The following is a 26,575-nucleotide window of genomic DNA, read 5'->3' on the forward strand; positions in this document are numbered from 1 at the left end:
TTAAGTGTCAAGGTTAATTTTTGTTTTCAGCGATTTAACGTAGAAAATTATTAATTTTTCTGTAAAATTATCAAGTTTCGAGCTGATTCAAGCAAGCACGATCCAACTCGATCGAGCTTTGACCGAGTCGAGCTGCCTAGCTCGATTGGCGCCCCTATGATTGTCCAATACATAGCTCCTCCTCGTTGAATTTAACACTTCTTGTGGTTGTTGTTGTTGTTATTGGTCATCACCTATTTCACTATCTGACCAGTCATATTCTGTGACTTGGAAATCTGAGTCATCATCTAACCATTCGGCAACTAACTCATCATATGCATTTACTTGTTTTATTTCAGTGAAAAATTCATCTTGTTCTTCTGGAGATGCATCTATTGATGGTCTGTTCAGATTAAAGATCTCTAGTTGTGATTGTGGTTGTGGTGCTGCAACTGGTTCTGGAAGTGGATCATTGAGATCAAATGTTGGCTGATTTTGTGCTATGGGTTGAGCTTATGTGGATGGTGTTGAGGTTCTATCAGTAGAACTGTCTAGGGGCCTATAGCTAAGTTATGGATGCCAGACATGTTCAAGCTGAGAATGCTTCAACACTTTCCTTAAGTGAAGCTACAAAAAAAAATGACACTAAAAATCACTCAATGATGACTTTCCTGAGAGTGAATCTACCCAAACCCCCCCCCCCCCAACAAACCCAAAACAAATCGTTGCTGGTTGGTCGATGTGTTTGATAATCTGGTGGTGAAATGCTCAAAGGTGAAATTTTGGTGGTGAACTGCTCTCAAAGATGAAATTACACTCCTTGGAATATTTTTGGGGGAAAATGACTCTGCCCCCTGTATATATAGTCCCCTTTAAGTTGATAATTTTTTTGGATTTTATTTGGGGGAAATTTGAATTCCCTTTTGAATTTGAATTTTGGGTGTTTCAATATTTTTGGGGGATAATTTTAACCCTTGTTGTGTATAGAGTGCTATGAAAGTTTGGAGGGAAAACCAATTTGTCCCTTGGTTGTATATTAGTTCTTGTTGTAACTGAGATTGAATAAAATATGTCTGAAATTTTGGAAGGAAAAAAACTTCCAAATCCCACAAAAATTTCCGCCAGATTTCAATGTGTGGGCCAACTCCCCTTTTTAATGCCTTTTAATCCAACTTTTCCCCAAGTAATTAGTCCCTTGATTTTCCCCTTAGCTTATTATTGGCTCTGCACAGTGAGGCATCATCAATTCCTTGGTCTTCGTGAAAAAATAAATGTGGCAACATTTGTGGGACAGAAGGAGTACCTATTGGAGATAAACATTAATTAGTGGAGTTCAACTTAGAAGAATTAATTACTTTTTAATTGTTTATTTCTAATGGATAGTCTACCCAGTGGGTAGATGTAGCAATCACCCTTTTTAGGTAGTTAATAAAGTTTAGACTAGATCAAAACAATACTAGAGGTTAGAGGTTAGAAATTAGAGGTTAGACTTTAGAGATTTGAGGAGCAATTCGATAGCTTTTGAGAAATGTTTCGCAATTCAAGAGAGCGGTTCAAATTAAAGAATTGTTTTCTTCTTCTTCTTTTTATTTTTGAATTCTTCCTCTTCTCCTAAAAGCTAAATTTGTGTCCATACAATATACTCTTGTATTGATGAGCTTAAAGAAATAAAAGTACATGATAGAAAAAACATATTTAAGTGTCATTTAAAGGTTTTATAATGGAACAATTTTTTAAAAAAGGTTGAAAATTACCCTAAAACTTTTAATTTATGATTATCATTATTCAAGAATTATGTAGAAATATAAGCATTAAACTTAGCTACGAAAGTAATTGATCAAAGTGTTGTAATTAATTCAAAAATATTTTATTTGAGTTCCGCTCAAAGTTGACTTAGTCCTAACTAAATATATTTCCTTTATTGTTTTTTTTTTTCAATTCCAACAACTATTTTTGTGAAACACTTATAATTTTAATAACTATTTTAAATGCTAAAATCTAACTGGTACTATAATAGCTACTCGCTATAACAACCGATAGTTTTGCCAAATAAGGCCTAAGTAATGAGACTTGGTACGTACAACATATTAGATCTTATGTTTAGTTATTCATTTTTGTTTTAGGTATTTTGGGATTTAAAAGGGCTTTTTTTTTTACGGAAGGACTAAAAATTTTTGGGGTTGTAAGTAGGGCTGCTTATCGAGTTGAGCAGCTCGCGAGCAACTCGAGCTCGACTCTGTCAACTTGGTCCAAACTAGACCCGAGTTGGCTCGGCTGAAACTCGAACTCGGCTTTGTCATCGCGAGCAGCGTCCCGCTCGACTCATTAACCTCGTGAGCAGCATCCCGCTCGACTCATTAACCTCATGAGCCGCTCGATAATTTTTTCTTATATATACTTTTCTAAGAACTTATTTTATTTAATATGAAAGTTTTTAGAAATTTGAGAAATAAGGTCCAAGTTACCAAGCCCAATTAAAATTAATCTCATGGTCCATACCTCCATGATCATACTTCATAAACTAGTAACATGAGTTTAAAAGAAATAACAAATAAAAAAATGATTTTCGAGTAGTCGAGTCGAGCATGAGTCGAGCTAATCGAGATCGAGTCAAGTAGAGTTTTGAGTCGTGGTGCAAAAAACATTAGCGAGCACGAGTCGAGCAAGAGTTTGGCGAGTTTAACGAGTATTCGAGTCGAATCGAGCAGGGTTTTCGAGTTGAGTTGAGTCCAGCAGGGCCCTGCTCGCGATCGACTCGCTCGAATAGCACCCCTATTTGTAAGAGTTCATCAATCAGTTGCTTTTTCATCAATTAATTCTTTTAATTAAGCTAAAATTGTCAACAATTACCTAATATATATTACTTTTCATAAACAACTACCTAATATAAAACTTTTATAATTCAACTACCTAATACAGCTATTCCGTCAACATAACACTACCAAAACCGTTAACTTTTGAATTTTCCGTTAACTTTTCGAAAATCCCCAATTACATGAACCCTAACTTTAACCATTTCAAACCCCATTTTAATAAATCTTAATTTCATCAATTTTCCCCCAAATCCCAATTTATAAACCCATATTTCATTAATTTTCCAAAAACCCCAATTTCTATACCCTTATTTGTTAAGTAATTGGGGATTTCATTACTTTTCCTTAAGTAGAAATTAATGAAATCTGGGTTTTTAAATTGGGGTTTTGGGGAGTTAATGAAATATGGGTTTATAAATTGGAATTTGTGGAAAAATTGATGAAATTAAGGTTCATCAAAATGGGATTTCTTAAAATGATTGAAATTAGTGTTCATGTAATTGGGGATTTTCGAAAAGTTAACGGAAAATTCAAAAGTTAACGGTTTTGGTAGTGTTATGTTGACGGAATAGCTATATTAGGTAGTTGAATTAAAAAAGTTTTATATTAGGTAGTTGTTTATGAAAAGTGATATTTATTAGGTAGTTGTTGACAATTTTGGCTTTAGTTAATTTTGATTATTGAGTTTACAACTGCGCGCTTATATATCGAGTTGTGCTCGAAATGAGGCCGGATTGGCTCGTGTTTCTTTAAGTTTATTCGAACTCAACGAGCCGAACTCTTACGGAGCCCACCTTTGCCCAAAAGTTGTCTGAGCCGAGCTTAAACGGTTCACAAATAAGCTTGACTCATTATCATCCCTAATTTACATGTTTTCTTTATTTTTCTTTTATTTTAATACTTCATAAACTAGTAACATGAGTTTAAAAGAAATAACAAAAAAAAAAATGATTTTCGAGTAGTCGAGTCGAGCATGAGTCGAGCTAATCGAGATCGAGTCAAGTAGATTTTTGAGTCGTGGTGCAAAAAACATTAGCGAGCACGAGTCGAGCAAGAGTTTGGCGAGTTTAACGAGTATTCGAGTCGAATCGAGCAGGGTTTTCGAGTTGAGTCGAGTCCAGCAGGACCCTGCTCGCGATCGACTCGCTTGAATAGCACCCCTATTTGTAAGAGTTCATCAATTAGTTGCTTGTTCATCAATTAATTCTTTTAATTAATTTTTATTATTGAGTTTACAACTGCGCGCTTATATATCGAGTTGTGCCCGAACTAAGGCCGGATTGGCTCGTGTTTCTTTAAGTTTATTCGAACTCAGCGAGCCGAGCTCTTACCGAGCCCACCTTTTACCAAAAGTTGTCCGAGCCGAGCTTAAACGGTTCACAAACAAGCTTGACTCATTATCATCCCTAATTTACATGTTTTCTTTATTTTTCTTTTATTTTAATATTTGAGATTTTTAGGTTTTTGTACAGTGAAAGTATTAACTTATTATTTTGTAATTTTTAGATTATATATATATATATATATATATATATATATATTGTTGACCCTTTGAGTTTTGAAGATGACTTAACCACAAAAGACATAGTGTATTTTATTTATGTTGTTCAAGGTAATTCTCTCGAGCAAGAGAATACTTGATTGAAGATTAAAACGGAGAATTAATCAAGATCGAAGTAAAGATGTTCGAGTGATGAAGATCAAGCATGGAATGAAGATTAGAATACATTAGGGTGTATTTATTATCTTCATGTTAAGGTTGAGTAAAAGCTTAATTAAGTTCGTGGTGAATTCTCAAAGGAACTTGGTTCTGTTCCCATGAAGGAACAGACCTGGCACTATAGGAACAAGGTTAGGGAACAAGACTTAAAACTGATTTAGGAACACCTAATGACTCTAATTTGTGCGCCTAATTAGTGTGCCCAATATGTTGTTAGAGTTTTTAGGGTTTTTACTAAGATCCACTATTTTAGGAATTTGTTTTAAGTTTGTTAGGAAAAGTTTTAAAAGATTTTCTGATTTTATAAAAAATTATCTTAACAATTTTATCTTTTATATTTTATTTAAAAGATTTGTTTTCAAAATAAATATTTTCGGTTTTTAAAATTTTCGGTTTTAAATATAAAACTTTTTCGTTTTATAAAGTTATTTAAAGATATTTTTCCAAAAACTAGCTAAAGTAATTATTTTTATTTATCCTAAAATAGATTACACGCCTAAAGTACTGCTACACGTTTTATGTAGTTAGTGGATTTAGTGGCTTAGTTAATTATCCTCCAAGTATTTAATTAATTAAATAAGTTTAATTATTCTCAAGTTTGTAAAACCACGTAATATGTTACTGCTTCTCTTATAAGTGAAGTAGTGGATTAGTGGTTATTACTTATCAAGGAATAATTAATTTAATTTATTAATTAATTAAAATCATGGAGATCATGTGATAATGGTAATTAGTGGAAACATGTCTTGTCTTAATTGTCTATAAATAGGCGCCTAACTTAGAACAATTGTGTCTGACTTAGTTAATTTGTCTTAAGTTATCTAAAGAGTCAGTGCCTTTTCCTTAAGAGAATTCATACTTACATTAATCGAGTTTATTACTCTTCCATTGTTTTACAAAGTGTATTTTTGAGAAAAGGGTTTGAGTGAACTCTTGTAAGTGTGAGAAGCTTTGAGTGAAGCAAGAGAAAGAAAAGAGAAGAGAAAGGAACTTCGAGTGAAGTTTGAGAGAACGTCAGTTTGGGAACTGTCGTTGGGAACTTGAGTTGAGTGACTTAAGTTGAGAATCGAGAGAAAAGTAATAGGTTGTAATCAGAGTTGTTTTGGCCTATTATAGTGGAAAGTTGTTTAAAATCCCTTGTGGTCGAGGTTGTTTCTTCCTACTAGGCCTAGGAAGTTTTTCCTCGCTAAATCTCTCGTGTTCCCATTGTTTGTTCCCAAGTTTACTTTTAATTCCGAAAAAGTATAGCTTATTCTCTCACTATAATTCACCCCCCCTCTTATAGTGCTCATATTATACAACAATTGGTATCAGAGGGGGAACTCTAAAATCAGGAAACCCTGTTGAGTTCAAGATCTTGAAAAATATGAATACTAGAGAGAAACTGGAAGAAGGGTACTCTACGCAGAGGCCACCAATGTTCAATGGTAAGGTTTACACTTACTGGAAGAACAGAATGGAGATCTTTATCAAAGCCGACAATTACCAGGTATGGAGAGTCATAGAGGTAGGTGATTTTGAAGTCACTACCACTAATGACAAGAATGAGGTAATTCCTAAATCTATATCTGATTTTGATAAAGAAGATTTCGAAAAGATGGAAATTAATGCTCTTGCTATAAAACTGCTTCATTGTGGTCTTGGACCTCATGAACACAATCGTGTCATGGGATGCAAAACCGCAAAACAAATTTGGGATCTTCTTGAAGTCACTCATGAAGGTACGAGTGAAGTTAAGAGATCAAAAATAGATCTTTTGATGAACCAATATGAATTCTTTCAAATGAAATCAAAAGAGTCTATCCAAGACATGTTTACACGCTTTACTAATATTATTAATGAGCTAACATCTCTTGGAAAGTGATTACATCTGAGGAACAGGTACGAAAGGTCCTAAGGAGCCTTCCTAGGGATCGATGGATGGCTAAGGTAACTGCCTTACAGGAAACTAAGGACTTTACAAGTTCAATTGGAACAACTTGCTGGTTCCCTTATGACTCATGAGTTGCAATTGGACAATGAGAATGGAGACATGTCCAAGCAAAAATCGATTGCCTTAAAAGCTGATGAAAGTGAAGACTCGAAACTGATGAAGAAGAATCCGCTCTCATGGTCCGAAAATTCAAAAGAATGTTTAGGAACATGAAGAATGGAGATTACAAAGGTAAGAATAAGAAATATTCTAACAAACTTGTTTGTCATAAGTGTGGCAGTTCTGAGCACTTCATCAAGGATTGTCCCCAATGGGAACAAGAAAAAGGCAAAGGAAGGGAACGAAGCAGAGATAGGAACAAGGAATACAAAATTCCTATACTCGATCTGATATAAAAAAGCTATGGTTGCTGCATGGGGAGACTCTGACTCCGAAGAAGAAGATGATCCTCAACCAAATGAGGAGACTGCAAACTTCTGTCTTATGGCTCTTGACAATTCCGAATCTGATGAAGAGATTGAATCTCTTGAGGCAAGTCTAGACACATCAAAACTCGTCTTAATTCTTTAAGTAAAAAAAATTATTTGAGTTTATTGTTGACGTGTAAATGATTGCAAAGATGAGACATTAAACTAAAACAATGTCAACATGCTTTAAATGTTGCAAAGGAACATACCTCTTGGCTTAAAAGTGTTCGAATTGATATTGAGAAAAGATTTTTCGAGTTGTTTGACAAAAATCTTAAATTAAAAGAGGATTTCGAAAATCTTAAAAATGAGAACTACTTGTTAAGCTTGAGTTTCACAATTAAAAGAGTTTGTTCCTGAAGTAAGTTCTTTGACATTAAGTCAGTTCCCTTGCAAAGTTTCAAATCTGAAATAAACGAATTAAAAATCATGTTTCTTTTTGGAAAAAAAATAATGAACTTGTAGGGGAACTGCACCAAATGGAAATGAAAAGAAAATGCTACCTATCCAAACTGGATTAAGAACCCTCAAACAAAACGAACGAAGGTCTTGGTTTTAATCACAAAAAGAAATTTGAAAAACCTAAAAAGAGAGTTGATTTACCAAGTGATAAAGTTTGTATGTTTTGTGGGAACACTGGTCACTTTAGGAACTCTTGTCCTAAAAGACTTGGTCGCATTAATGAGAACTTGGAAACAAGTAGAGTAATTTGGAAAAAGAAATCTATTGTTCCTGAAGGAAAGGAACCCAAGAAAGATTGGGTTCCTAACTCTAACAATTAGTTTTCTTGCAGGTTGGAGTGAGGGGGAACAACACATGGTACCTAGACAGTGGTTGTTCTAAGCATATGACTGGAGATAAATCAAGATTTCTCTCACTCTCAGCCTATATGGTGGAAGTGTGACTTTTGGTGACAACAAGAAAGGTAACATAGTTGCCATGGGCAAAGTTGGTAAGTCATCGTCACATTCCATAGATAAGTTTTTCTAGTTGATGGTTAAAGCATAACTTGTTGAGTATTTCCCAATTCTGTGATAAAGGGAACTGTGTGAAGTTTAATAGTGAAAAATGTTTAATTGTCAACAAAAGCACAAAGGATTATTTTGGAAGGAACAGAAAAAGGGAACACATATGTTGTGGATCTCAACCTTGTTCCCAAAAACAAGTTACATGCCTTAGTGTTATTGATGATGATTCTTTTTATGGCAAGCGTCTAGGTCATGCTAGTTTTCTTGCTTGACAAACTTCGTTCTAAAGAACTAGTTTTAGGTTTACCTTCAATTAAGTTTCATTTAGATCATGTTTGTGATGCATGCGTAAAGGTAAGCATGTTAGGTCCTCTTTCAAGTCCAAGAATGTGGTAAGTACCACAAGACCATTAGAGTTAATTCATATGGATTTATGTGGACCTATAGGATACAAAGTAGGAGTGGAAAGAAATATGTGTTGGTTATTGTAGATGACTTCTCTAGATTTACTTGGGTTATTTTTCTTTCTAGCAAGGACGAGACTTATGATGAGTTCCTTGTCTTTGCAAAGAAAGTTCAAAATTTGAGTGGTAAAAATGCTACACCTTAGATCCGACCATGGAAAGAATTTGAGAACTTTAAGTTTGATGACTTTAGTAGAGACAATGGCTTAGATCACAATTTCTCCGCCCCTAGAACACCTCAACAAAATGGTGTTGTTGAAAGGAAGAATAGAACATTAGAAGAAATGGCTAGGACTATTGATAGCTAGTGGTCTTCCTATAACTTTTGGGCAGAAGCTGTGAATACTGCTTGTCATATTATAAATCGTCCATGGTAGACCTTTATTAAATAAAACTCCTTATGAGCTGTATTTTGGTAAAAAGCCCAATATTACATATTTCAGAACATTTGGATGTAAATGTTTTGTTCATAATAATGGGAAACAAAATCTTGGAAAATTTGATGCTAGATGTGCTGTATTCTTAGGATACTCTTCTAGTAGCAAAGCTTATAGAGTTTATAATAAAAGGTCTATGTGTGTAGAAGAAAGTGTGCATGTTATTTTTGATGAAACAGATAAATTTGTTGCAAGCACACAGGTTGATGACGACTTCAAGATAGGTTTAGTAAAAGATCAAAGTCTTATTGATGAGACTTTGGAAGAAGAAGAAGTCATGGGAACAAAGCCTAAGGAACAGCATCCTATTCCTGTTCCCAATGAAGGAGAAGAAGAACTAGGTGACGATACACAAGCGAATAAATCCACTATTATTTGGTTCCCAAGAACAGGGAAGTGAAGATAATCAAAGAAATCAAGTTTCCATCCAGGATTTCCAACCAAAGCCTTGGAAAACTCATCGTTCCCATCCAGTGGAACTCATAATCAGTGATATAAACAAGGGAACTCAAACGAGATCTCAAATTAGAAATTTTTGTGCTTTTCATGCTTTTCTTTCTATGATGGAACCCAGGAACCATGAAGAAGCTCTCACTCATGCTTATTGGATTGTAGCTATGCAAGATGAACTTCATCAATTTGAAAGAAACAAAGTTTGGCACCTTGAACCTGAACCTAAACACAATAAAGTTATTGGTTTAAAATGGGTGTTTAGAAACATGTTGGATGAGTTCGGAACCATACTGAGGAACAAGGCTCGGTTAGTTGTAAAAGGGTACAGGATGAGTTCGGAACCATACTGAGGAACAAGGCTCGGTTAGTTGTAAAAGGGTACAATCAACAGGAAGGTATAGATTATGAAGAAACTTTTGCACCTGTTGCAAGATTGGAAGCAATTAAAATTTTTGTTGCTTTTGCTGCTTTCATGGGTTTTAAATTGTATCAAATGAATTTGATATGTGCTTTTTTAAATGGTTATATAAATGAAGGGGTTTTCGTGGAACAACCTCCCTGTTTTGAAAATAAAGAATTTCCTAATCAGGTCTTCAAGGTATGAAAGACTTTCAAAGTTCCTTCTTGAAAATGAGTTTAAAAGAGTTTCGAATGTTTTGACGAAATAAAACACAAATACAACCCAAGAAACTATGTGCAGCCCATGAAGTACAACCCAACTCGGTCCGGACTCCTTCATTTAAACCCATATCCCCTTTCATTTCTCTCTCTTCTCTAAACCTAATGACCCATCTCCCTTCTCCCTTCTCACAAGCCGTCATCCTCCTTCTCCTCTTTTCCCTTCGCCTTTAATCTTTCTCCTCTACTTTTTCCGCATTTCTCTCTTAGAAAGTTTGCCGGATTTCGTTCGTTGTTCATCGAAAGCTCGCCGAATTTCGTTCGTTGTCCGTCGAAAACTCTCGGTTTTCATGCGTCGACTGATTTCGAAAACTCGTCGTCTCTTAAGCTTCGTCGCTGCGCACGAAATCACCATTCTCTTCATCATCGTTGTTCGTTTTCGTTCAATTAAGCAACAATAACTGCTTGTCATTTCTCTCTTCCCATCAATTGTAATTTCGTTGGTAAATAGGTTTTTTTATTTAGGATTTCGTGTATTATTATTAGTTTATAATTATTTTTTGAATTTATTATATATTTTATAGATCTAGGGTTTTAGTTTTGTATTTTAGTTTTCAATTTTTTCTTTCTCTTTTAGATTCTGTTTATATGTTATATATATTTTTGTAAGTTTTTACTTTTTTGTACAAGTTTGTCAGATTTTTGTATTTTTTATACACAATTTCATTATTTAATTTGATGTATAATTTTTTTTTTCTGTAATTTGTACATATATGTAAAATTGTTGAGTATATTATATATGAAAAATTGTTGAGTTTATTTATATGTGAAATTGTTGTCTGTTGTTATACATTATAGTATATGAAATATTGTTGAGCATATTTATATGTGAAATTGTTGTCTGTTGTCATACATTATAGTATATGAAAAATTGGTGAGCGTAGTAAAATATGACATTGTTGACTTTCTTTGGCGGCTGCTTCATGCTTATGGGGGGGGGGGTTTTGAAAACCTGATGCGGTTTTCATGGCAACGCGCAACTTTTTTTTTATTTTTCAACACACCCATAATCTGATGTGGTTATTGGGGAAAACCGCATCAAATTCTCACTATACTAATGTGGTCTTTAACCGCATCAGTTTTTTTTGGTTAGTTACTGCAGGCCCATCTGATGCGGACCAAAATCGCATCAGTAATCCCGGTTTTGACCGCATCAGATGGGCTTTTTTCCGGTGATTGCTGCGATTTTGGGTAGAAACCGCATCAATAGGCTCTATTATTTTATGTAAAAAAGCCTATTGTTGCGGTTTTGGGTAAAAACTGCAACAATATGTTGCTCTATTGACGCGATTAAAAACCGCAGCAATAGGTAATTACCTATCGTTGCTCCCTTCATTGCGGCAGGCTAAAACCGCAACAGTACACCACTTAGGGACCACCGTAATAAGCAATTATTCTACTAGTGTATATATTTCTATATAAAAGAATAATTAAGCGTGTTTACAAGCTTTTGATTCGAGCTTCACATAATTCAGACTAGCTCGTCAATGTCTAGAATCGAACATGAGTTGAACCACCACGAATCGAGCTTTAACCAAGCTATGACTGAGCTCGAATTGTTTATCAATAAGTCAGACTCATTATCACCCCTAATTGAGTTGAGCCTTTCGCTTGCTTATTTTCTTCAAGTGTTCATGCACGAATATTACCCTATTTTCTCAACGTTTGTGTGCCTTTATCTTGTGTTTTGTGCGCGCAAAGTCCAAGAAGTTTAAATATGTTCCATAAGTTCTAATAACTTCAGAGAAGTTTAAAGAGTGCGTCTTAGCTTGGATGTAACATGTTACACCGTAAATTATTGTATAAGAAAATTTGACATGTATGAAGTAATACGATTGTCTCATGTCATTTATAGATCTTTTTCAATTCATGTCTTATTATATATTTCATATCATTCTGGAACTATTTCATATCAATTTTCAGCAAAGTTCTATTATTTTCCTCTAAATCATTATCATTTATCATCTCTTTATATATAACTTATCATTATTACACAATTGATGTCATTTATAAGACAAATGATATCATTATTACTCACTTCTACGTCATTTTTTAGCAAACTTTTGCCATTTTTCTCTATTACATTATCATTGGTCATCTCTTAATATACCTTATCAATTTTTTTTACACAAACTGATACATTTATAGAGAAATGGTATCATTCTTCTTCGGTAAACTTATATCATTTTACTGTATTTCATTATCATTTGTCAACTCTTTATACACCTTGTCATCATTACACAAATTGATATCATTTATAAGAGAAATGATATCATTATTAGTTATTACTAATGATATTATTAAGAAAGATATAAATTGTTGCAAATAAGCTATACAAGGCGCTCTTTGACTTATATATTTCGATTTGATTTATGGGCATTGACGAATATAGAAGAAAGAACTAAATTAAAACCTCCAGTATTCTCTTACTCACTCGCCACATCATCATCACATAAATTAAACTCGTGTATCTTATCATGATCAACGCCATCACTTGATCCGATTCGATCATAGCAACCCCTACGATTCAAAATAGGATCTCGATCCTGATAACATTGTCCCACCACATATGTTGAGTTGACTTTAAAAACATAAAGATAAAATCAGACGTTCCTCACTTTTTCGCACATTGACCGAGTATATTGAATCCTCCATATTTCGAGGATTCTCTTCATTCTCTTCTCCATCCTCATGAAAAGAGGATTTTCATATGTTTTCACATTCATGAGGAACTCCTCATAGAGGATAGGAGCGCTATGAGGATGGTTGTTGGTGCTCTAAGAACCACTTCAATAATGGTTGTAATTTTGGACCTACTTGTAATATTTGAAAGCAGTAAGTAAGTTGCTCAAAAATTGGAGCAAGATAATTGATGTTCACACTCCAATGGTCAAGACCTGCTCCACCTAGCTAGTTGCTTGACTTCAAAAAGGCAATATGACTTGAAATTGAAAAAAAGAGATCGTGATGTTCAGATTCCATATGTTTTGTGAGTGAAATTTTTCGTTTCCTTCCCAATTATGATTCAATAGAAAATTGAAGTTGAAAATATTAATTAACATGTGAGACCATACAAGCAACAACATGTTGTAGCCTATCATTGGGAGACTTTATAGCTAGAAAGCAATATTGCTTAAAAAGCTGATGTGGCAAGTCAAGATACAAGGTGTTGTAGCTCGCCACTGGAGTTTCAATAAATAAGTTGAAAAGAAAAGATGGAGGACCGGATGATGATAGAGAAGATTTTGCACATGTGAAAATTTTGTTACACGATAAGTTATGGTGCAACTTTTAGACCTAAGATTTTCTCAAGTTAAAATACGTTCACCAAAGTTTTATTAAAGATAACACACCTAAAAGGACTAGCCCAAAGTAATCGCCAAAACATTACTTATGAAACTTAAACAAAATGGATTAAAATATAGTGAGTAGATTGAACTCTTTGGTAAGTTTCTCCTCTACTTTTGGCTATGTTCTTAAACATATATAAATATGTATTATCTGGATAAAGTCAATTACCAATATCGTCTCTAAGAGGGGACTGATCCTTATAGCCAATGCCCCCATAAATGGGTCAACAAGGTTGATCTTCATGGTTTGTGCCCCCCAAAAGAGGTAAATCCTGACAATATACAATCCTTTTAGAGGTCGATTCTCTTAATTAACGACAACCTTCAATTTTTGTTGTCTGCAGCTATTAAGTTACATAATGAATTATTATAAATTTGCTAATAAAGGTAATAATGATTGTTATTATATTTAGTTAGCCACAGGCATAAGACACCACATATGTAGCAGAAACAGTAGTAATTTGCCAATGGGCTATCAACCAATCCAAGAGTTTGTATCAAAGAAATTTCAATTTCTCTTAAAAATCTAACTTTGTCTTTCAACTTCTCCATTATATTTACACCCACACCTACTGCACCATCAACAAGCCCAAGCTTCTTCCTCAATTCTAACAACTAACCCTCTATGTTGACGCACTTCCGATCGCCGAGGCTGCCTCCCCCAAGTTCTACGACCAACATGAACATTCCCGTTGATAATGCTCAATTACTCCGCCAAATTCCTTTTGGTATAATTAACTAAAGACAACCAAACATCCATCTCGCACATAAGCATTTAACAATAAATCAATCTATAAATAACCACCTGAACGACCTTTTTAGCTACATATTCAAATAAAGCTTCTAAGCTATACAGAGCCACCATCAATATCTTTGGCTACATAATTAAAAAATTATGAAAAAGTATACATTTAAAATGTACATCAAAACAAATTAATAAGACGTATATATTCTTAAAATCTTAATCTAGAAGTTCAGTTGTTGACGTAAACTAACCATCAATTAGCAAAAGAGAGACATACAAGACACAAGAAATATTAACAATTGATGGTGCCCAGTCTTGATGAAGAGTGACTTATCGTTGCAACAAGGAATGTTTCGGTAGACACAATTCATGGAAATATTTTTAGGCAAAAAGCTAAAAATACATTTTTTCTAAAATGAAGTAAAAATTTTACCCTTAGATCATTCAGCTAAGCCTCAGTTCCACCCATTTATAATAACACAACATACAACCATATCCACCACAACGAATCAATATTAAGCAGCAATCATCCTAAACTCTCAGTCCTCACAGTAATCTTCAAGCATTACGCAGAAATAATCTCGGAATACGTGTTCATATGAATATATGATTTCCTTAGAGCTGAAGGAATAACAGTCAGGATCGAAATCCACATTGCTGAACTCTTCACAACTGTGTGAAACAGAGTCTATAATGTTTAATCTATATGCACAGAGACATGGTTCAGAAAACTGCATGCATCAATCACTGAATTATATAAATATGTTGTCTTTGTAGTATTTGAGTTCACGTATGCTCTCTCTGATATCTTCCAGGGCCCTATGTTTCGACTTCTTAGCAGGAGCCTTTCTGGAAACTGGATAAACAAAGAAAATGTAAGAATAAACTTGTCTCACACAACAACAAACAATTTTGTAAAAACAAAGAACAGCAAGACCAACGAGTTGACATAAAAAAGATCAGCATAAATATGTTTGGAGGCAAAGATCCAGTGCCATCATTTACATGCATCACATCTTTGCGTATCCCTTTTATTTCATCCAGCACTAATGGAATATTGACATATCTTATTTTCACATATTGAAGACATAAGATCCACAACCAATATAGTAAAACCAACCAGATAGTTATCCATGGGTAACCTTAGTGTGTGAGTAATGTAATATTGACACCTATGCTAATCGTCCAGGGTTACCAAATCTGCTTCCCCCTCCCTCCCACTTGTTTTGTAAAGGTCGTGCAAAGTGATTCATGGGTTGTCATTGTACAGGTTCGTCAGGGTATGCATTCTATACTCTACATCTAGTGAAACAAGATGGAGAAAAAAGTCAAAAACAGACCACTTTTTTTGACGACTGATCTGAGATTCAATGACAGCATGATATTAAAGAGCCTAGATCAACAAATTGAGGGTCAAAATCAAGATTTTAATGCTTGAATCATGGGTTTGTTTGATAGTTCAATGGTGAACCTATTGCCAGTAGCACTTCCTAAAATGGAGCTGTGAACCTACACTTCCTCACTCCTCTATCTCTCCTTGCTTTCTATTATGTCCTCTATATTCTTTTTTGTGCAGCTTTGCCAAGTCGTCAGGCTTTGAGTTTAGGTCTTAGGCTGAAAGAATCTCTCTATAGTCTTTTACAATACAAAACAGGTACAGTAAGCATAGGATTTGAAGCTACATACAATAGTGTATAGAATATAGATTGATTTACAAAGTCAATTAAAAGATGAATGCAATACTTTTAGTTTATTTATATTTATTTAATTATTATTATTGTTTTATTATCAATGTAACATAATTCCCTAATCTCCCCGTGAATTGCGATCCGAAAAAAGCGAATTATGGTCGATTTTGGCCTATTTTTGGCTCATTCTGGTCAAACCGCGAACCGAAAAAACGAATTATACAACTAACTATGTTACACTCTTTATTATTATCCATATAACATCAGTTTGTTTTCTTTTCTTTTCTTTTGGATAAAATTATCGCCTTCATATATAATTTAGCAAACAAAACAAAAAGAATTATATATGTCCTCAGAATTAACATTATAAGGTCTTGTTTGGTTGACAAAACAAATCATGGGAAGTACAAATTCCTAGGAAGTAGAAGTATATGAAGTTGTTTGGTTGGCAAAACCATGGGAATTTGCACTTCCTAGGAAGTTCTACTTCCTCCAAAATGGAGGAAGTTACTTACCTAGGTCCCCCTAGGTAAGTAGAGCTTCCCATAGGAAGTTCTACTTCCCATTATCAACCAAACACAATTTTACACTTCCTAGGAATTTCAAATACATGGAAAAATAAATTCCTAGGAAGTATAACTTCCTATATACAACCAAACAAGGCCTAATAATATTTGATACTCTAGCTGTCTAGCATACCAAATTCCTTGTGAGGTAGGTACTGCAGAACCCAAACCATGTATACGACAGGGACATAGACTGATAGACATACTGTAAATTAGGTATCCTAGGTTGGTCTTGTAGTTCCTTTGACGAGAAATTGTCTGCTTCTCCTCTGAACATAATTCTCAGTTTAAGGGAATGACATTCTTTTTCTTTCCACAGAAGAATGACTGCAAGCGTCACCCTTGTTTCTCAGAGGAAGGTAAAAAGCAAGTTCCAGGAACATACAGGCATAATGAGCTATACTAATGTGCAGGTCCCTTGACCACTATACAGAAAAATTGATTTACTGCAGAACATGAGCAAGATATCCAATTAAATTGGAGTGCAGGAGAATTTACCTTTTGGATACCATCGGTCACACAAGGCCTTCACACTGCTAACATCTACAAGAACATGAGGAAAAATGCGCGCCAAATCTGGCATATATTTCTGCATAAAGAGGTAAAGAACTAGGTTAGCATGAAACATACCCTCTGATTTCAACAGCCAAGTAATTAAAAGAAATTTGTGCAATAGATTCTTTCTGAAAAGTAGTCCTCCAAATAAACGAATACAATGATTGTCCGATATCCTGCAGACAGGTATCAAGGTTTAAATTACACATGGAACTCAAGCTACAGGAGCAACAGCCTAACTCCAAACCTACATGGCCACAACATGAAGTAAGAATTATGAAGATGTTGATCCTCTGTTCAAAAGATGTCTCAATGTGCCTGGAACATGGAACATTCTAGAACATGGAACGAACACTGTCACGCCCACCCACCCACCCATCCCCACCCCCCAAATAGCGAATTATTTCACCCGATTTGATTTGCAATTCGCCCAAGAAGGGGGGCTACTTCCTAAAAGCAGTAGAAACCCAGATTCCATTCCTGAACCCGTTCTGCATTCCAGAATGAGCTGCGAATTGTGTACACTGGAAATAAATATAGGAAACAGACCATCATAACTACCACCCTACAAAAAGAATGCGGCATGCTACATCTAATATCTAGTCATTACCAGACCATCTTGTTTCATTTACACACAATAGAATATAAACCAAGTTTTCCACAAGTTGTCATACAAGCGTTGATCTGGTGTCCTATCACTTTCCTGTAGAGTCATTCACTACATGGACCACTAAAACTTCACTTATTTCACTTCCAGTATCCGAATTAATAGTGCTAAACAATCCAATGACGGATCTAATTCAAAACTCACTGGCAAAATGTATTCCAGCACCCTTGGTTTCCATAAAGAATCAAGTAAAATACTAATTTGTAAGATTAAGTCCCCAATCCAGGTTTTCTGGATAGGAAATCAAGTGAGGTTTAGCAGCAGTATTAGTGTGTTACAAAGCAGATTTCAAAGCTCCAATCAGAGAGAGTTCAGCAACTGCACTAGAGTGTTCACTGTTCAGAACAGCCACAGGTTTCAGAGCCTAGTGAGCTCGACTCAGGAATTGAAACTATTTTTTCATACCAATAAAATTTATCAGTGGGACGAGCTGTGTCGACAAAAAGAAAAAGGTTCTAAGGAAACATGTTTTCCATGATTTGGTGGTGTTCAGCTAGTAAAGAAACAGTCTGACTTTAGAGAACCTCACATTACCCTCGGCCCTTAGGAGAGGTTCGTGTTGCCTGATGTGCCGAGTTCCTAGCATACACTCTTTCGTCCTTTCAGGCATTCAATAAATCATTGTGACAGTTGATGTTGCATATTTTTTATTTGATTTTGAAAAGCTCACATCCAGGCTCACATCCATATCCTCTCAAAGATATCTCTTTGCCTTATTAGGTGGAAAAATATTAAGTCATTAATCCAGCGAAAGTACCATGTGATACTACCTAAATTACAATCAGACATCAGTGGGTATATGGAGAGATACCCTACGAAAAGAACAAAAAAAAACATTGAATATTGCCAAGTTGAGAACAATGGTGGCATGAAAGTAAAGAAAAAAAAAAAAGCATGCTGGTTAAAAAATCGAAAAAAAAAGAAAACAGAGAGAAAGACATAGACTACAAACTACAAAGAACCATAACCATATACCTTAAGAAATATATAATCTGTATAAACTGAGTTTCCTGCAAGAAGGGGCGTGTGATTATCACCAACATGTCTTCTGACAAACTCTATAACCTGCACAATGTAAAACATCACCTTTTACTTTTAGGTAAGGAAAAAAGAAGAATTAGTTCAAACCGCAAAGTGTTCATGCAGATTCACTTCCTAAGTGTTGTTACTACTCACTAGTCACTACAATGTTCTTAACCCATTAAATATCCTCACACTTAAGAGAAAAATCCTATTACAGAATAATCTCATCAACTCCGCAAGTCTCCATAAAAGCGACCTCAGGCTGAACAGCCTACCAATTTAAGTTTGTCAAGAACATAAGGCAATGACAAGCATGGTAAACATTCCCTTCCTTGCCTTATTTTATGGACTTGAAAGGTAAAAATGGCATCCAAACCCATCACAGCCTAGCACGTGATATGGGAGGTCCAACAGCACACAGATGGAGCATGGGAGGTCTGCTTTTATTTATACTAAAATCACCACTATATGTTTCTGTATCAAATGTGTTTCTTTGCTCATTTCCTGTTTAGAACTAAACTACAGGGAAATATTGTTAAAAATTTCCTACTAATAAATTCATTGCTAAGATAGCAAAACTGAAAAAGAAAAGCTGGGATGAAATTATAATGCTTTGAGTTTTTGTCGAAATTGAGGGTCAACCCATACCATTAAAAATTGAACATCAATAACTTTTAGTTACGTAGGACTTCCCCTGCAAAAACAGGTTATCAACTACAAGAGGCGGCAGAGGTTCAACAGTCAAGAAGTTAGGTTTCCTCAATTTCTACCTCACATTTTAATGTTCCAACATTAATAATTGCAAAATTTCATGACAAAACAGCACTTGGAACTTAGAGAATAGAATTACAAGTCCTGGGACTTAGAGAATAAAATTTCATTAAGAATGTTGATGACAAAATGATAGTCATGCTGGCAGGCTTTCATCTATCTTGGCATAAAAAAATTTAACATCAGACTGCAAATCTACTCAAAGTTAAATAGTATTGCCCCTAATCACCATGAGTGCTGTGTGCCCTAACCATCATTGTTGACAACTTCCCACAAGTCCTGGGACTTGGAGCCAATAATGCTTTCATTTTGATACACCAATCTTCACATTGGTCTTTCAAATAAATGAGCTACTTCTGATTGGAAAACTTTTTTTATGTTAAAAGTTATTAAATATATGACTTTCGCTGATACAAAGGTGCTGGAGTTGAAAAGATACAACTTTCTAGCTCAAAGTAAAATTTTATGATATGAGAGGAGGAAGCAATGGGTTACAACCCAAAAAATAAAAAACTCTGGTATTCTGTATTTTGTGTGTACCATTACAAATGAAAATAGTTCAACTTATAATTGCAAAACAATAAAGTACCTAAGGCTGGAAATATACTTCGACAATCTCCTCACATTATTAAGGTAATGCCATTTTGTGAAATTTTCACTATCATTATGTTTCGCAATTTTTATATTCATAAAAGGCAGGGCTAGGTCTCACTTAAAGACTTATACTCGCCATTTCTCAAACTTGCTTTGTACCTTTACACAGTGGACTACCAGGGAGCTAGATAAAAAACAATCCACTCTCCATTTCTTTCTTTTTTCAGCTGCTACCCCTGCTGACACACAGACTAGTAGAAAAATCAAAAACCAACAATATAGAGACATGTTAAACAAAATATGATTGTTTCTGCGGCGACATTACCCTCCCATCCACCAGCCATAAAGTGCGTAGGGAAAACCTCCATTCTTTCCCAACAACTCAAGTGTATCACAATCAGTAATGTAAAGGTTTTAGTTGGTATTCTCCACACCAAATTTTTGATGATTTCATATCTGGTTCAAAGTACTAGACCAAGAGATAGCATTCTCCAACTAAATACATATCCAGAATTTGAGTAAGCAACAAAAGTATCTTTACAAGAGACTCCAGGCTCAAGCCTCCAACACAAAATTATGGCACTTTTGAAGTACTCTGGATCGCAATATAAGTTTTTCATACTGTTTTGAAAGACCACATAACAATATTGAAGATTGTAGTTCTATATATTCTCAAATACGGCCCTTCAATAATCGGGTGTTTAGAGCAATCAGCAATGTATACTTCTAATAGTCACATGAAGACTCCGAATATCCATACCAGTAAATAAAGAACTTTATTGTGGAATAAAATGAGAGAATTATAAATGTTCTAAAACAACTACACATTTTTATCTAAGATTCGCTCCACCCAAATCCTCCTTCCCCTTTAGTCAAAGAGTAACTTGTCAATTTGAAACCTTTTAACTTGAAAAAAAGGCTGAAACCACATGTTGGTTGCTATTCACCAATCACCATATCCTACATATGGGTGGCGGGTTCCCCAGAGAAAAGTGGGAGCGGGGTTGGGGTGTTTATTTAAAAACATGTATGTACATTTAGGGGTGGGTTACTTTTATTATTAAAAAAAAGGAATACTCAATAAAAGGTAACAGGTCGCCATGTTCCCACAGTGGTTACCATGATCATTATAAGAAAATGCAGACAAGAGGACAAAGAAAGATGCTTGAAAAACACGCTAAAAAGCACACCTGCTTCTCAGCTTCACGTTCATCGACTTTACTATGGAGAGCCTTCTTTGTCAACCCTAAAAAGAACTTACTGTGTCAGTATAGCAATACAAGGGAGCACTTGAAGCAATATAACACACTTTCAGTATAATACCATGGACCACAAGACATAATACCAAAAATGGACTAAAAAGATGAAATAAAACTGAAAAGATATTTAACAATTTGTGCACTACATAATGGCATATGACATAGAGGCTACAGCACCACAGTACAGACTTTCTTACCACTAGCTCCATGGTTAATTTGACACCATTCGTTCATCTTGTCCAAACATTCCTGTGACTGATGGATGACAAAATCCGGGCCCTAGACATAGAATCATGAACAAAAGGAAAAGTAATTAGAAATTTAAACAATCTGAACTGCATACTAAGTATTTCTGTCCCTAAATGATGGACCACATTTGAATGTTGATTGCTGGTCATTCAAACGAACCGAGCTTGAAAAACCACATATATCCTTCACTATGAAAGTTCTGATATCTCATACCACAAGGTAGTCCTTCTTTCGAAGATTTGATCAAAACCTTAAACGCATCCTTTGGGGAAAATAGGCAAGTCAAAAGTTCAATTTATTAGATTTTGGGATGGCTTGAAAAAAGAATGGTCCATGAGGCCCTTTTTCTAAGGTTGGAGGGAGATGTGTCGAAAAAGCACTAAGCATAAAATGTCTGGCATCAAACAGGGAATTTTAATCCAGAACATGGGATAAAATATTTCAATATATATTAACATCATAAGAAGGATAACAGAGGTATGTGGCAAGATTGGTTGAAGTAATCTACACAGCCATGTCTTTTGAAACTTGTCACCCCCCAAAGAAAAACAGCAAACTGAGGCCATTAAGACAGATATGACTCATCAAATCAATCCCTTATCAACAAAATCAAAGGCTGCATTAGATACGACATTACGACTTCCCATCCTTAGAAGCAAGCACACTGCCTTTGACTTATAGTGCAGAAAACAAGATGAAGCAAGAGGTCAAGAGAAGAATGTCAACACAACAACACAAACCATGCCTCTCGAAACTTGTTATTGGAGAGTTTTTCAGCATGAGGTAACTATTTAAGCTGTTCAACTTCTCTACATCTCTCATGATTATTTCAGCTAATCTGTTGCTTTCCTTCTAGCTGAAGCCAGACAGCACAAAGCTTTGTCAAAATTTCCTGATTTGAATATCTAACCATTATTTAACAAGCAAAATCTGCATAGAAAAAGCTTTTCGTTTCAGATTGGGATGAAAGAAAAGGTCAATAAATAGTTGCTCTATTTACCCCGAAGAAAATCAACTACTAGAATGTACAAGATGTTGGAAGTTAGAACATCAAATACAACGCTCAATGAGTCAAAATAGGGTCAATATCCTGTTCCTTGCAGCCAAGTATGAAAATCTATAAACCAAGACTTTTAAGAACAAAACATTGTACTGGGAAATCTAAACGAATTCCCAGTCTATGACACACAATATTTCTTACAGCTTTACCACAAGTAAAGCCTCAATGGTACTACTAAAACCACTGAAACTTCACGATAAAACATATACCAAAAGATATAAAGAGATCATACCAATTACCAAACAGAATGAAATTCCTACTGAAGAAGGCAGCAACCAAAAAAACCATGATAATCATAGTATAGGAGGTTGGATATCCTGTCTTCCACCAGAATTATATAAAATCCTAGAGAGCCAGTGTTGTAGTTCATAAGGCCCTAGCACCAGTTTTTCCCAAACAAAAAAGCTGAGAGGGGTGGGGGTAAAGAATTCAATGCATACAACAAGACCTAAATCTACACCCCTCCCCCCCCCCCCCCCCGCAACAGGAAAAAAAACAGCAAGTTGAAGTAATTATTAATGCAAAAGATGCCATTGAACAAATCAGTATGAGAGGTTAGACAAACTAAACTTTGATGAACATCTGGTCTCACCTCTACAGATTTAGACAAACTGCCATCTGTTATGATACAAGCTATCTCTAATATTCGATCAACTTCAATGTTTAAGCCTGCGTAGAAGCAAAGACGATACAAGTCGTAATTTCAAAACATTGTTACGCAGTCTTAATGCATTGTATTAAAACATTAGATCATTAGATGGATTCAGTAATCCAGTATTGTTCATAAATTTTCCAGATATAGTGTTTCTACTAGTCCAGGATAAGTTGGAGTACATATATCTCTCAGGCCTATAATCTCATGAGCTGGTTCTTCTTTCTAGGTCTGTAAGAAAGATCTATAGTTGTCGATCACAGTTTCAACAGTGAGTTTGTTAAAGAGATATGAGAGAGATACTAGCCTACAGATAATGGATGCACTGATCTGTCTTCAAAGAGATGAACCTGATTCCAATTAATAATTTCCAATAAATGCATCATTAAGACACAAGAGTTCCTCACTTTTCCAAGTGACCACGGTAATAACTTAAGGCATATTACTAACAGAAAACAACTACTGTGTTGAATGTCTGGAGTCAGGACTGTATAGTGTACATTTTACACTATCTAGCTATTCTAGATTATACTAGGAAACAACCTTAAAAAGGATTTAGTCTTCCTATAACAATAGAATAGGGATCTTAATAAGAAAAGATCAACATTATCACCTCATATTTGCATAACCATGGAAAAGAAGACAGCAACAAAAATGTCAAAGCCTTCAATCAAGTAAGAAGGGGTCAGCTACATAAGTCCTCTTGTGGTCATCCACACGGGATTTGGACACAGAAACAAAAGTAAAACTACAGCTAGAAGTTTTGAAGTTGGCAAAAGCTTCCAAAAGTAAGACAGTAATTTATCTGTGTCATTGAACTAGAAACTAAAACATGGTAGCAATAGCAATTTTGTACTCCAACATCATTCAATCTCTTTTTAATTTAATACGTGCATTCTTGCAATAATTGTTTATCAGATTTATACTTTTATCCTAACTACAATTTCTTCAAGAAAAAATCAATGTTGTAAATAGAAGTGAAGGAGAGGGGGAATCAAAGTAGAGAACTGTGATGTCCTATGAAATCAAAGTGTTCTTTTTGTGGCCTCCAGACTATAAACAACACTTAAAACTTGGAAGTATGAAGGCACAAAGACACAGATCAAGAAAATTGGAAAGAGGTCTTCATCTGTCATTATTAGATATGTCAAGGAAGCTTACCAGTCATTTCTAGATCAATCCAGACTAGGGGTGATTTGCACTCCTTCACTGTTAAACCTAACTTCTGTTCTTTGTTATTTCCATTATCCACAGACAGCTTGTCACTTGAGATTACACCTTTTCTACCCTTCTTTCCTACATCATAAAATATTTCATCAGCAACAAAAATGGTATATGGGTTTCCACAGGTTTAGTATATCAATTTTTTGTGGCTTTTTAAAGCAGTAACACTAAGGCCCTTCTCTTATCTTTTAACAGCAATGTTAATGATGCACTAGAAACAAACCAACAACAATAGGAAAGGCCAAAGGGATGACCAATATTACAATAGATTCATATAGCTCTACTCCTAAAACCTTCTAGCATACAAGGCAAGGGAAAATAAACTTATATAAGACCTATGAAATGAGAAAGATCAGTCAAAGAAAGTGCAAGATCTAGGCGGTGACAGAGGGGAGAGCCGAGAAGGGACCACAAACACACATAAACAGGGAGCATGCCGTATTTAGATCTCTTGCAGAGTTGCAGTAGCTACCAAGTTTCGGCAGTATAGCCAGTCAAATGCCGGATAAGTACACAGGACAAGCCTTTTGAGATGGCTGATTCAAATATACATCTGGGAGTGCATGAGATACCAAATAGTGCTTCAGGAGCTAAACAGATGCACTTTTTTAAAGCCATTGCATTGAAATCTACCAGAAAAGGGACTGCGTGCTTTGACATCTATTATAAATAACAAATACTCAGGAAATACTACTAATTGGGTAATTTTACATCAATGAAAAGCCATTATCACCACCAACCACAATCCTGTTCCATCTTTTCAAATTCTTGAAATTAAACACAAGTTACAAAAAAGGCAACGAACTCGCACCCAAGATTCAGGACAACCAAATACCTACCAAAACACAAATACCAAGACTCATACTCCCAAAAACAATTTGTAGACAAGAAAATGGTAGTTAGATTATAAACCAACTAAACCCACCAACATCATAAACTCATATTTAGTAGACAAGATTATAAACTTAAAGCATAAATTCCGAGAAAATATTCCATTCAATGAAAAAAAAAAGAAAAGAAAAACATCCAACATTGACCACAAACCATAATCTTTCCTTTTCTTGGTTCAAATAAAAATTACATACAAGAAAATGGTAGTTGGATTGAAGAAGAAGAGTTACTAGTGTTAGAAGTGGCGCTAGTTGAAGACAAGTTGGAAGGATCATCGTCGTCTTCAAGCGCTAACAATGAGAAAGGATTTGAGAGTTTGTCCATTTTTTATGCTTCTTCAACTCAACTGCTCTCTAATTGTACAAAGAATTATGTCAGCTTTTATATAATCAAATGTTGCATACAAATGGAATGGAAAAACAATTATTAGTACCAAGAATTGTGTAAAAATGAGTTGAAGGCTGGTGTGGTTGCCGGCGGAGATGGAGGGGTTTTTCCGTCCAAATGAAGTGTGTTTAACAAGGGGTTTTAACTTATAAACTTCCTAGTTTTAGGATTTTTGTATTTCGTTAGAAAGGGACCCACAAAGTAATTGTGTGGGGTCATTCGTCATTTCATATCACTTCAATGAAATTTCTAATATTTTCGTTTTTCAAAAAAGATAATTTATCTTAGTTTAATTCGCACCAATTAATATTATTTTGAATCTGCCATTAAACTTTCCTCTGCTTATTCCGAACAGTATGCTTTCTACGTATGCTTTCACATACGTAGAAGACCAAAGTTTCAATCCAAATTTATGTATCTCTTACATCAACAAGTATGTTTTTCTTAAATTAAACCATATTATTGTTAAAATGTCCCTTTGAAAGGGGTATTTCACACATTTAAGATTCAATTTCTCATTTTAGATTTTTAAAATTAAGTTATCATAGGATTCATGTTTGAATTTTAGTGTTTTGATTGGGATTTTTGTGTTTGGATTGTGGTATGCAGTGTGCGAATTGGAGAAATATACTCTCAAAGGTACTATATCTAACTTTCCTTTACCAACTTGATTGTTTACCAAAACTCCAACTTTTGTCCGTTTTACCTTTTATAATTCACCTGAAAATGATGTTATTTTTAGTAGTGACAATAGATGAAAGAGATGAAGCCAAAGGCTTTGATGATGATACATATGAAAGGGAATGAAAGAGGCAAGTATTTATGGTCGGATCAAGCTCTTTAAAGTTGGTTGAGGATAGAAAGATTAATAATACAGAGAGAGGTAAATGAAAGGTTAAAGGAATCAGGGGGGATAATTGAAAAACAAAATTAAGGGCAGACTAGTAATCTCAACTAGCAAAATGGAGGAAATTAATATTGT

The 26,575-nt window shown here is 34.9% G+C and overlaps 1 protein-coding gene across 1 annotated transcript; it reads right to left on the minus strand.

Moving 5' to 3' along the window:
- Nucleotides 1-14,181: 14,181 nt before the first annotated feature.
- On the minus strand, nt 14,182-25,749 carry LOC104896353 (oligoribonuclease). Its single transcript, XM_010683100.4, has 9 exons — nt 25,640-25,749; nt 25,437-25,559; nt 24,253-24,387; nt 23,032-23,108; nt 21,328-21,409; nt 21,062-21,117; nt 18,459-18,548; nt 16,760-16,850; nt 14,182-14,863 (listed from the first exon to the last, which is right to left on the minus strand). The coding sequence occupies exons 2-9, from the start codon at nt 25,528-25,530 to the stop codon at nt 14,760-14,762; spliced, it is 729 nt and encodes a 242-aa protein (XP_010681402.1). The 5' UTR covers nt 25,531-25,559; nt 25,640-25,749; the 3' UTR covers nt 14,182-14,759.
- Nucleotides 25,750-26,575: the final 826 nt, after the last annotated feature.

The sequence above is a fragment of the Beta vulgaris genome, chromosome 6, assembly GCF_026745355.1.
Source record: "Beta vulgaris subsp. vulgaris cultivar EL10 chromosome 6, EL10.2, whole genome shotgun sequence".
Taxonomy (NCBI): Eukaryota; Viridiplantae; Streptophyta; class Magnoliopsida; order Caryophyllales; family Amaranthaceae; genus Beta; species Beta vulgaris.

Bases quoted from the DNA above. Each gene is read 5' to 3' on its own strand.
- LOC104896353 (XM_010683100.4), bottom strand. From the start codon at position 25,530: ATGGACAAACTCTCAAATCCTTTCTCATTGTTAGCGCTTGAAGACGAC. The intron at 16,851-18,458 runs GTATATGGTTAT...CTCTTTATGCAG, and splicing joins CAGATTATATATTTCTTAAG to AAATATATGCCAGATTTGGC. The intron at 14,864-16,759 runs GTAAATTCTCCT...TTGTTTATCCAG, and splicing joins TGACCGATGGTATCCAAAAG to TTTCCAGAAAGGCTCCTGCT.